The sequence below is a fragment of the Semicossyphus pulcher genome, unplaced genomic scaffold (genome assembly GCF_022749685.1).
Source record: "Semicossyphus pulcher isolate SPU_LCO1_2020_fin unplaced genomic scaffold, fSemPul1.0.p SCAF_7, whole genome shotgun sequence".
NCBI classification, from domain to species: domain Eukaryota; kingdom Metazoa; phylum Chordata; class Actinopteri; order Labriformes; family Labridae; genus Semicossyphus; species Semicossyphus pulcher.
The window spans coordinates 28,293,681-28,306,489 of NW_027211748.1; the positions used below are offsets into that span (position 1 = coordinate 28,293,681).

Sequence of the window (12,809 nt, forward strand, 5' to 3'; positions counted from 1 at the left end):
AAATCGTGGCCCTTTTTTCATGCTATGTCAATTTCTTCTCTTATTAGCTTCGGTCAGCACAAAAATCCCTTTCAGCTCCACTATTTTCAACTTTTTATTTAGTAATTGTATCATTTAAAACTTCTTCGATTGATCCGAATATGGACGCTTAATTACGAAACTAACACTGTAGTTCTTCAGATCCTAACTTCAAACACCAACTAGCCTAACAAGAGACAGCAAGGAAACCGAGTCTCCCTGGGTGTCTAGATGTTTCTCTCACATTGATTAAAGTGCTTACAGACATCATCTAACCTGTAACTGCAGAAAGAAAGTACTGACAACATCAATCATTGTTATGATCTTTATAAGTTATTATTTTTCCACTTAGTTGGTAGCATGCTGAGAGACTGTACAAAGCCTCCTTTGCTGCTATCTCTAGAGTTACATCAGAAGATAATCTTTTTACTCAGTGTTTCAGAGGAAAAACACTTTATCAAATGTTATAATCGTGTCTGAAGCCGAGTTCCTCAAAACTTTCTGAAGTTTTTAACTAGATATCTGTAGAGCTACCTCTCATATATCAGTAACATCTCAGTTTCTGAGCTGCACGGACCTGTTTATCTCTTCACATTCTTTCACACGTGTCTCCTTCCCCGAGTCTTGTCACTGGAGATGTGACTACTGTTGTACACTTGAGAAGTCAGCAGGTTTGGCTTTACGGAGATAACTGCCTCTCAGGGTTGGTGCTGTTAGAGTTCTCATTTATGTAACTATTCAGCATGTTTTTTTAATGGAATCAAAAAGCCCGCAGGAGAGCAAACGCTTACAAAATATACTTCATGTGCATGTTTTGAAGACCAGAGTGCAATTTCTGTATGTCTGAGGCACCGGAGCAATCAGATGTGACTACAGAGGCCGGAAGAAAGCAGATAGGAAAGTTTTGCCCCCTGCAGAATGCTTTCCCTTCTAACACCAGGAAATCTCTGATAAAAGAATCCATTATCAGGGTTTTACCCAGATCAGACATCAAAGAGCTCATCTGAATCCATGTGCCACAATCCCACTGCCTTTCTGAGCATCTGCATGGAAAAATCTGACTTTATGCTTTGCCTTTAATGTGATTTCTGATTGTGATCGCTCCTCTGAAACTGTTGTGTGATACAGCTAGTTCAAACTTTTTGAAGGTGAACTTCAAAAAGTTCAACTGCCCAGTGGTATTTAGTGCACTGCTACACAATTGTAGTCTTGTAATTAAGACTTTTAACTACTTATTTTATATCAACAGCACTTACTTTTGACAAATCCTAAAAACGTAAACATTGTGGAAACCACGTGGTATTGCATTAAGCTTTGAAATGTACTACTTTTATCACTATTGTGAAGGAGACAATTGCCATGGGATCGCGACCAGAGTCATAAAACAATTTTTACTTGAATGCAGCTTTAACTGATAACTTCTGAACTTTTCCTGTACTTCAAAAACCTGACAGACTATGGTACTGATCTGCAATAAGCTACTAAGGGAATAAAGGCGAAGACAGATAGAACAAGATCATGTTGCTCCATCTCTTTATCCTACACAACCCTAATACATATCATTTTAGTTTTGGAAATTGATCTCTAAAAGAATCAAAATCTCTACAGAAAAATCAGTCTGTGCTTTTTATCTGAATGTTCAATTTGTTCCAGATAACCAGACTTTGCCTACAAGTGCTTGTGTTTATTGTCAACTGAGCTACATTTGAGGACTCAACTGAACTTGACTATGATGTTCACAAATGGCAACAAATACAGCTTAATGGGCTTTTTTCACAGCGGACATTTTGACTTCCAACAGGAGGAAAAGCACAGGTGTTAATAACTTTAACAATGGTTCTGTTCTACTCAGGTGTCTGAGAAAGCCATGACAGGCAGTCAGTATGCATGCACACAACCAGGACCATGAAAATGAAGCAGCTGAATGGAATACAGCATCATTAATGCTACTATAAACACCTGCGCTTTTCCTCCTGTGATATGCTAAAATGTCTTCTGTGAAAAAGGCCTATGGTGTGTCATGTTCCACAATTTTTACTTTAATATCTGTTAGTCTTAGATAATGCCAAAATCATAACAGTCACTCCATCTCAAGGCAATAACATTCAAAAGCACCACAGATTACACTTTTACTAGCTTAATGCTAGTTTGATATTGGAAATTGTTAGCATGGTTAAAAACTAAACTCAACCAACTTTGCTAGAATGACTTGCTCAAATACCAAAATATACTCCAATAACGTTACTCACCTTGTTCAGAGTTAAAACATTTCCCCAAACGGTGTTAGCTTGGATAAACAGCCGTTACAATATTATTCCAGTCCTACGGAGCCCCAGAGTACGTCGAAAACATGGACAATGGGCCTCATTTACGAACAGTGCGTACGCACGAATCTGTGCTTGAACTATACGCACGTTTGACGCACAAATCTGGGATCCATCAATTTGTTCTTACCTAAATTTCTTCGTACTCTGCGAACAAATGTAGAACTCCCTCAGACCATGCGTACGCACAAATGATGAAAGAAATGTCCTAGGAAATGTTAACACACACCCTTTTAACTAAATGCATACTATATTAAAACTTCATTTATTGAAAAAAAGGCTTTAATAGACAACAATAATTGAATCTAAATCTTCAATTATAGCAGTTGAGTTAGTTTATTAAGTTTACAATAGAGTAGACCATATGAAAATGTTCATATTGAAGTGTAACACTTTTGTTACAATTGTTTCTTTTTCTGCTGATGTGAAATTTTTCTTTTTTCCTTTTGAGGCCATCTTTCACGTTCTTTCAGCTTCTCCGTAACACCGCTCTCTTCATGCGGCACCAAACAGATGTCCTTATATAGAGAAATAGAGGCGTGGCAGTATGCTGATTGCAGATCGCGGACACGCGCCTGTCAATTTAGAGGGGTTCTGATTTACTAACATACGCACGGTGGTGAGAACAAAATTGGCCGGTACGCACGTGTCATAAATCCGACGATGATTTTGCGCAAGTACTTATTTTTTGCGGAGAGTAAGAACATTTCTGCGCAGATATTAGTGAATGAGGCCCAATGTGTCCACAACAACCTCTAAAAACTGTCTTGCACCATAATCTAGCTCCGTTTATTAAAAATATTTTTTGCCAAGAGCAACTGTAACGCCCGAATTTACCCCCGGGGATTAATACAGTTTTTCTGATTCTGAAAATGTGCCGAAAGCAGTCATGCGGCTTTAAAGCTAATTTAACGGCTAAGCTAACGCTAGCTACGACATAAAGTGTTAAAAACTGCAAGTCAACGGTTTAAGTTTCAGCGGTGTAAATTTAAACTACTTCTGTAAATTGTTGATACAAACAATGAATATATTTTGATATATCAAAAGAGTTCAAGCTTTCCGGCAATAAATTAAGTAACTGTTGAGTAAGTGATTTTAACACACAATTTGTATAATTAATAAAGAAAGGGTTAAAAAATAGGCCATTCAGCATAGTTAGGTATTTTGAGCTGATTTTAATGTTGATAAAAATAACTTTATATACTACTGCTACCTCTGAATCTATTCATGCAAAATGCAGCCATAACACAACAAACAAACTGCTCACAAACCCTTCACATTGTGAGACAGATATGCTCCACTTCCTCCCTTTATGAAGAAGAGTTAAAGAGCAGCAGTTCATCTTTCTCTCAGTGGTCTGGTTTTCTGCCCACTTTAGGCTTTATGCTATTTAAACTATCATGCCAAAAGGTGTAGCTCATTAAGTGAGAAAACCACAGGTGTATTTAATATCCTTCATTAAGGCGTCACTCTCGTCAGCTAGCTACTACTTAAAGCACCCTGTATTGCTTTCTGGCTCATTCGTGACTTACTGTGACACCTAATGGAGCAGAGCCATTGTTAATGGGCCTATTATTAATTAGCTCTTTTTTGTTATGACAAGTCAGAATGTCTCCTGTTTAAATGGTCTATTAAATTGTCCACTCTTGCACAAAAACCGAGCAGCAGCTAAAGAAAAGATTCACTCATTTTTAAAGGTTATTCACTCTACCCTTCGGGCTATCTCAAAGCTTTAATTGTAGCTATTAAAAAGTGTGTTATGCTGTCACGAAGCACAGAGACATGTAGAAATATTATATTTTCTGCTGACTAAACTTTCTTCTTCTTTTGTGACAATAATATCTTAAGACAGGAGAGAAGTTTCCATGTCAGATACAATAGTTTAAGATTCATTTCAACAATGGGGGTCACATACAATGTGAAGATGGGGGGCCTCCAAGTTTGGAGCATTTAATATTCTCTATTCTCCTATTTGTGCCTCTCTTTTTTGCATTGATTTAATTAGTCAGAGTTCTGTCAGCAGTTTTATCAATATAAAAGTCTGAACTACCTACATGTTTTTATTGACAGGATGGAAAAAACAATTAAAAACACTGAAAGCAAAAGTAATTCTCTTTAAACATCGAAATGATGTGTAGAGATTAAGAATCACACTGTCAGATGGTTGACTGTTAAATTCAAACAGGGGATAGGAAGAAAAATATATTAGGTCATAATTATCAAATGTAAATTCAATATGATATAGATCATTTAAACTTAAATGACATGATAATAATGTAGTTCAGTAAGTCAATGATTCTATTATCATAGCATCAATGCTGGTGGTACATCAGACTCATTTTGAATAATAATTAAGCATCTCACGATATTGATTTCTCATATTATTTTCATTCATACAGCGATTGTTACCCCGTGGGTCGTCTTATAAACCTAATTATCATCGCCAGAATTTGATTTTACAAGTCGATGATGATGTGATGCACGTGTGATCAAACCTCTTATTACGCTGGTGCACAAGTGTACACTTAAAGAATGAATAATAAATGACACAACATTAAAGATATCTCCTTTGGAATATCTCTTAATAGAGGTCTTTATTCCAGTGTGATAAAGCCAACAGTTACATTCACAATCTCCAATTACCTGCCACACAGGTAAACCTCCCCATCCTTTAGTTCCTCATTTGTATTCCTCACATCTGTTGGTTACACAACGCTCACAAAATAGTGATTTCTCCCTCGTATCACATTTATAACACTCCAGGCATACGCACTTATATTTACTATTTGTACAATATATTGTCATTAAATTCATTCGTCCATCCACCCAGTCCCCCTTCCACATGCACACATAAACACTGTACAGATTTATCAGTGGAGACATGTTCAAAGGCCTGAACATTTAATATCCATAAGTTGAGGAAAGACACAGCTGAGTACCTTTATTTGATGTTCTGACCGCTGACAGATTATTTGTTCTTTAAGCCAAATGGAGAAGGTGGAGTGCATTTATATATATATTACAGTTTGATAATAAGCGTGTTCAGAGGAACCCAGGTCCAGTATTTCAGGATGGAGAAGAGAAGGAGAGGTAGAAGGGGGAGGACACATTTAATAAAAAAACAGAAAGGGCACAGAAAGAGCAGAACTTGTTCTTTAACGTCACATAGTTCCTAAATAAAAGACCTCCATGTCGTCCCTTCTTCTCCTTGTTCTAAGTGTTACTTCTCTTAGTGTCTAAACGTCTAAAGCAAAGCACAGCAGTTTGGTTTCTTCTGTTAGCTCCCCAGTGCGATTTATACAGCTGTTAGAATACACAGTACTGTACATGGAGGTTGCACCTCCACCTCCAATACTGACGCCTCCACTATAATCGAGGCTGCTGAGGTTCATTCCTCTGCAGCTCCTTTGGTCTCAGTCAGACTGTGCAGTAGTTAGAGGCTTGTTCAGCCCGTGTTTTACTTTTAGGAATCCAGTGTCGGGACAGGAAGACGTCACCTTTTGCAGCAGAGTGGCACAAACGCAGCTGCAGGAAAACGAGATAGAGTCTAAAACTTTTTGGTCGCTAGTTTGTTACATCTATGTTTTGGTTCATGACACATTTGCGTGGCTTTGGTCCGGAGGTTGGAATATTTGGAGAAGCCAGTGACCGCAGGATGGTTTGAGATGAAGAAGAAGCAGCTCCCGGGCCGGGATGGACCGTGCCAGGTCAAGCCAGGCCGGGCTGTTTTAGGCAGGGCCGTGCTGTGTGAGGAAGAGCTCTGCATTGGGAGAGGAAATAATAAAAGAGGCTCATCCTCTGGCGGGTCTTTCTACCTGCCAAAAATGTTCTCATACTCCAGCAGTATTAGCTCCACTATCTGGTTCTGGTAGATCATGTGGACTGCCATGTTCCAGGTCTCCGTTTCAGGCCGCAGCAGCGTGGGGCCGAACACGATGGCCACGCTCTGGGTGGTCATACGGTTCTCCTCCCCGTGGTCGATCACCCTGGAGGAGCAAGGGAGAATTAGACAATGTAATATCACACAAGAGGGATTACTGTTGCACTGAATCAGCTTTTTAAACATATAATGCTATAATGTAAAATAAAGACGTTGTAATTTTGCTTTGCTTTGTTGTTCTTACTTCCTGAGGTGTTTGAAGAGAGCCTGCATGGTGTCATGGTTTGGCTTCGGCAGCTGTCTGACCAGCTCTTTGATGGACTGAACTCGATGCTTGTATTCTGAAAGCTCTGCAAACAAGAGGACAAAACATTTATCAAAGTCCAAGTAAACAATCTACATTTATTGTAGGGTAACTTGATAGTAGTGGCTTATGGGACTGGAGGGCATTTTGCATGAACTTGGCCACTGGTCAAGTTATCTTAACTTAGGTACACTTTGCTCCATGATTAGAAATATTTCCAGTACATGATGGTTTGCGCTCACAGCTGATAATACGCTCAGTTACACATACTGTAAATTATGTGTAAAGACTGTGTGTTTATGCATGAATTAACATAGACATCTGTGGTACAGCTGAATGTGGTACATACTGATGGAGCTGACAAAGTCATGGAAGAGGGGGAAGGTGAAGAGAGGCTCCGGCAGCTCCCTGAAGTACATCTTTAAAGCTCCAGTGGTCACATGGATGTCCTCCCACTTCGCGTCTGCCAGGTTCACCTTCTCATCTGGACACACACAAACCCCCAGTCAGAGTGATGTTCACACACACACATACACACACACGCACACACACAGAGCAGCTTACGTGACAACAAGAACGCAGCAACCTTTCCCATGAAATAGGAAACTTTGAGGGAACTTTCCACTGCAGGACATTATTTACCCCTTGAAAGTCCCTGCTCATGGGTAAGTATTTTCCAAATAGACAGGAACCTTTGTGGTTGCAGCGCTGAACACGTCTGATAGGACTGAGTACGTAACGAATAGGTAACAATTCTGTGTTAAAACAGCTTGTTCATACTTCAGCGGAATAATCTTCGCAAGTGTTTTGCTCCCAGCGGAAATGCAGACAACAAGATGAAGAAACCTTTTAGTTCCTTTAGAAGCAGTTCTTGGGATAATTTGTGTGGGGATGAAAATCAGAGAATACGTTCCAAAGAGAAGCAACTTACCGTGATTGACAGCAAAACGTAGCTTCTGTATGACAGCCAGGTTCCCACTAACTCTGTACAGCCCGTCTATACACAGACCTGCAGGGAATCATGGGAGAAATCAGCTCAGCAATAAATGCAAATCATTCCTATGGCTTGTCTAGATTTGCTTTGAGCACAAGATTTATATCAACGTAATAAAGAGAGCTGAGTGCCAACCCCACCCTTCTTTACAACAGGTGATATTTACAAGGAACGTAAAGAATTATCTTGCAACTATAGTTCCACATATCTGAACCCACCGTTGTTCTCCACGTGGTCGATGCACATCCTGACAAAGCTCGGCACTGTGCTGTTCTCTCTGTGACACAAGCTGGACAGACTGCAGCCGAACACCTGATCTGAGGACACAGAGGGAAAAGTCACAAAGCAGTCCAAAGTCCCTGTTTTGTTGCAGTACTTGTTATCAACACTCAGATTTAATAATGCCCTGCAGAACCTCCCTGTGCTTTATGAGTTTCTGATCTTAGTTACTCTTCCATAGGTCAGAGCTGAACTGGGGGAAAAGGTGTTTAAGTTCACTGCTCCCTACACTTGGAACAAATTCCAGGAAGACCTGGATTAACCTGGAGGCAGGCACATCTGGCCGTAGATGGTCGATTTAGAAAAAGTTGGACTGGTTTCGCTTGTTATTTCATGTCTTTAATTGTATGGAGGTCATGTATCCTGTATTATGTTTGTATCTGTGGCTGCTCAAAACAAAACCCGTCTCTGACATCGTTTAGCTGCAACTTGTTGAAACTTAGTTAGCTTGAAATGTAGTAATTAGTAGTAGTGAGTTTACAAGGTTAAACACTTGATTTACACTGGAGGGGGGGCTTTAAATGTGCTGCTGCCAGTCTAAATAGTTTTTTTCCCTGGTTAAATAAAATAAAAAAATAATGATGGTATTACATTTAGGGTATTTAAAATGTACAATAAATGCCAAGACACTATTTATATATCCAAAACAGAGACAGATGATAAATAAAATTGCACAAATGTAAATGAAAAAGGAATTACTGATGAAACCAGTATGATTCCTCTAAAGTTGAGCCTTTCTTTGGTTTAAAAGGACAGCAGAAAAACATTACCATCTCATATCTTAATATACAGGATGAACTTAAAATACTTTTTCAGGATAATCACTTATCAAAACTAACTCCACTCAAACTCTTTGCTGCCTGTAAGACCCACTAATCCTAAAAAAAGTGGGGACAATGAGCCTTTGTCAAAGTCTAATGAGAAATGTGTGCTTCTCAGTGGCTCTCGTTGCTCTCGGGTACCTTTGATGTATCCCTTGTCTCTGACGGCCTGCAGGGTCGGCCGGCGGGTCAGGAACTTCTTCAGCTTGTGTCTGGTCTTCTTGTTGTCGGAGCCGTCCATGCTGGTGGAGGTCTTCATGGCTGCAGAGGAGAGATGGGACAGGACACTGTTGTCCACCACTCGTCTGAACACACTGAGCGGCATGACGAACATCTCGGTGTTTTGAGAGAATGAAACTGATATGCGGTTGTTTTATAGGGGCACATGGGACTGAGCCAAACAGAAACGTTGTACTTTGTACTTTCACTTCAGCCTTGTATAAGGGCCTGTATATTCCCTCATCATGTTTCTTTATCTTTAGGGAAGTCCTGCTGTAATATTTGCTTTTTTTTTTACAATCAATTCAACTCTTTAATCTTTGTCTTTTGATGACTTATTATCAGTTTAACCAACCAAGTGTGTAACTACTTATTAAATACGGCAAACATGTGTTTATATACAGCATCAGTTTAACACAGTTCATCACCGCACAGACCTCTGCCTTTCTTTGAGTCTCTGTGGTCTTTCTCCTTGTCGTGTTTCTCTGCACCAGGAGACTCCGGCATGTCCTCTTCAATGGCCTCATCAGACTCCCAGGCCTAAGAAACGCACACAGACGCACACACAAACGCACACACACACACACACACACACACACAGAATTAAGATGCTTATTATACTTGGTTGTAAAAACGTATCTGCTGCACCTTTGGACTCTCAGGGCAGGAAAACAACATATTTTATCACAACACGTTTTATCTATCTCAGTGACGCCAAATTGATTCAACCTTAAAAAAGTGACTAATCTTTATTTTGTTTATACAGTCTCTCACATTGGATCTAAGTGTCATTTTTGTCATAATTTAGAAGTTAAATTGTCCCAGCTTTTAACAAATGTTCAGTTTCACTCTGAGTGTTCAGAATTAAGAAGACACCATTGATACTAAAGCATTTAAAATACTTCTTTTCATACCTGTACAATCTGTTCGATTTCAACTGACATAAAATGAGGCTGCACTGCATAAATCCTCCCCTCCTATCGTGTATACATGTATGATATATGTAAGGCAGAGTTTATACACTGGGCCTCTTTTAGGATCATGACTGTGGGTGTCTATAGGCTCTGTTTGGATACTTTGTGTGTCCAAACTGGCAACACTGGCAGGAACAATGTTTTTGGGCTGGGTGAAGTTATGGGTGCTCACATGGGTGCTGATGGTGTCCTGCAGCGCTCGGTACCAGTCGTTGACGACGACGTCGTTTTCTGACTGGATCAGCAGCTCTGTGCCCTGCCGAGTCTTCACCTGAAAGGAAGAGAGAACAAACGAATCAATTACAATCATAAATCTTTATTGTTGGTTTTCATGAGTTTCTCGTTTGGTCTGTTTATCAAGTAAAAACTGCACAAATAAAAGTATGATCCTTTTTACATGAAATTAGAATCATCTTTAATATTTGGTGTTTTGGAGTTAAACTGCTCGATTGATAGTGAAGTATACCAACAGGGTTATACGTGTGGAGACTTTGCAGTGCTTGCTTTTATTATAGAAAACAACATACAGTATATGAAGAGCGAAAACAGGAAGTTTAACCTAATGTTGAGCTGTCTCCCTCTCACCTCTATAACGTGCTTCTTGCTTGATTTGTCCTTTGAAGCCCATTCCACCGAGCCACCCCGAAGATCCACAGTGAACTCTGGTTTGGACTGACTGCCTCCGAACTACACAAAGACAGAAAACTATCAAAGAGGGACACAGAGGGACTAAAACAAAACATATGCTACTTTGAAATTAGCCTTCATATTATCACTTAAGTTTGAGCTCTTACTTTTCGTTTATGTCTTTAGTGTTGTTACTTTTATTCTGTTGTACTTGATTTTTTATTTTATTGAGTTGTAGCAGATCCAATTGTAAGGCTCCATTCTGCAGAACATCTTTTGGTCAGACAACAAAGTCTTGCTCCCTGCTCACTTGGAATTTGCTGCAAACTTCACCAATTTTAGAAGAGCTACCAAATCCTGGTTTACTCAACAACAAGCTTCACTGTATCTTGTTGTATTTAAGGCATTTTCTGTCTTACTTTTCTGTCACTAACCTCTCAGTTTCCTCAAAGCCCTTCTAGGGACAGCTGTTGCAAACTAGTAGACGCTATAAACACTAGGATACTTGCATTGGACGGCTGTTTTCAGTATATCTATGTATATTGCATCTGTCCCTATCACAAGCACTATGAGATTCGATGTCTGCCCTTGACTGTGATGCTTTTTCGTCTTGTTGTATTTGTCTTGAATTTCCCACAGATACAAAATAATAACAATCAGAATAAACAAAACACATGATTTTGTTTAATTCTGAATCAACAGACGGTAATTATAGGTAACAGAAGAGGTAATTACATCTGCTACTTTCAAATCTTCACTTACTTCACATTGAGGATTATAACCCAATGATTCAATCAAACTAAATGACCATCTCTGTTAACGTAAGAGCTCGTTAACTGCAGAGAAAACTACAGTATGTAGAAAAGGAGTCTGTTGGGTTATTCTACATCAGCGTGCAGACATGCAACATACAACTGACCTGCCGTCCTGTCTCGTCTGATGCCCTTATAATCTGATGCACACCTGCACTTAACACCTTTTGCTCTTATGTAAAATAAATGTTCCTATTTAAATTTAAGTCAAGCTACAATTGATCAAATAACGACAGTGATTTTGTCCTGACCCTCACCCCATGCCAGTGAATAATAACACACAGAGGAGGTTGGGGGTCAGAGAGTGGCAGACAGGAGGGGGGTGGCATGCAGAGGAGGTGAGAGGAGCACACAAAAGGAAAGAGGAAGCACATACAGAGGAGGCTCTGTGGAGCTCAGAGCAGCCATAGGAGACAGCGGGGCGTTTCTTAGCAGACGGCCTCCAGTTACTCAACAGTGACAGGAGAAACTCAGGGAGGGAGCCACTGTGGTAGTATGGCTGCATGGAAGGTTGAAAGGGGGATGACGACAAGGGGGCATTGTGGAGGTTTGGGGAGGTGAAACCAAAGGTGAAGAGATGGAGGCATGAAAAGAGACGGAAAAGAAAACATCTAGAAAGTAACCTGACAAGACGCTAAAAACACAGAACACTGGAGGCAGAGATAAAAGACTCGTCCTCTCTCTTAAATCAAATCATGTGAATGTCTATTCCTCTTTACTTTGGTCTAGACGGGAACTTGCTGTGTTAAGATGACATAATCTACAGTTTTTCAGTAAGAGGCTTCTGTCACTAACCCAGCTGGTTCCGCCTCCTTGACCTTTGGCAAATAGCAACGTGAATCCTTGGAGCACAGTCCAGGAAGAAGTCCAGTTCTTCCTGCAACAGAGAGTTCATAAACACTGTAAAAGACCTGGAAATAAATCGACTGATACCTTCCATTGTAACTATCCAGCATTAGAACCAAACTTCAGCTTGATACTGATGCGGAACCATGCATAATAAGAACAATAACAACAATAATCAAACAATGCATTCGAAAAATACAAATAAGATAACTGCAGGGATCCACTGGTAACATCTCACATCACTACCACATCCTTACCGCAATAGATGGATACTACTGGCTCACTTTTCACACACCTGTACAAGTCATGACACACCTCCAACCATAAACGCTATTCATTCATTCAACTGTACTTAACACCGGGAGCAAAGATGTTGGCTCACTCCTAGTTAGAAGCACGTTGTCTCACAGGAGCTGTATGCCGTTTGTTTTTTCCCTTGTTTTAATTCCAAGTCTAAGTCCTTGTGTTACCTACTGTTATGATCTTGTCCTTACAATTGATGGAGTTTTCGGTGGATCATTAAAATACAGCGGCTGCTATGACCGAGATTTTTTTAACTTCGGGAAGGGCTTTTCTTTTGTCTTCTTCTGAGATAATAAGCCAAGTTGAATTTACTCTGTTTGTTGTGCTTTATTTCATTGTTGAGTGTCTATGCTGCTGTTTGGTTGTGTCGAACCGTTACAAGGTGATATAGCCAAATTTAATAGGTAA

The 12,809-nt window shown here is 39.8% G+C and overlaps 1 protein-coding gene across 4 annotated transcripts in view; it reads right to left on the reverse strand.

Moving 5' to 3' along the window:
• Positions 1–4,912: 4,912 nt before the first annotated feature.
• The window catches only part of LOC138611513 (rho GTPase-activating protein 12-like), a 60,434-nt gene continuing 52,537 nt past the window's right edge, over positions 4,913–12,809 (reverse strand). For all 4 annotated transcript variants that reach the window (XM_069684674.1, XM_069684673.1, XM_069684672.1 and 1 more), the window contains 10 exons: positions 12,048–12,129; positions 10,399–10,500; positions 9,986–10,084; positions 9,277–9,379; positions 8,762–8,881; positions 7,739–7,837; positions 7,458–7,535; positions 6,876–7,010; positions 6,467–6,572; positions 4,913–6,328 (listed from right to left, as the gene is read on the reverse strand). In XM_069684674.1, the coding sequence (XP_069540775.1) occupies positions 6,154–6,328; positions 6,467–6,572; positions 6,876–7,010; positions 7,458–7,535; positions 7,739–7,837; positions 8,762–8,881; positions 9,277–9,379; positions 9,986–10,084; positions 10,399–10,500; positions 12,048–12,129 (1,099 nt within the window). In that variant the 3' untranslated portion in view covers positions 4,913–6,153. The remainder of the gene's footprint in view (positions 6,329–6,466; positions 6,573–6,875; positions 7,011–7,457; positions 7,536–7,738; positions 7,838–8,761; positions 8,882–9,276; positions 9,380–9,985; positions 10,085–10,398; positions 10,501–12,047; positions 12,130–12,809) is intronic.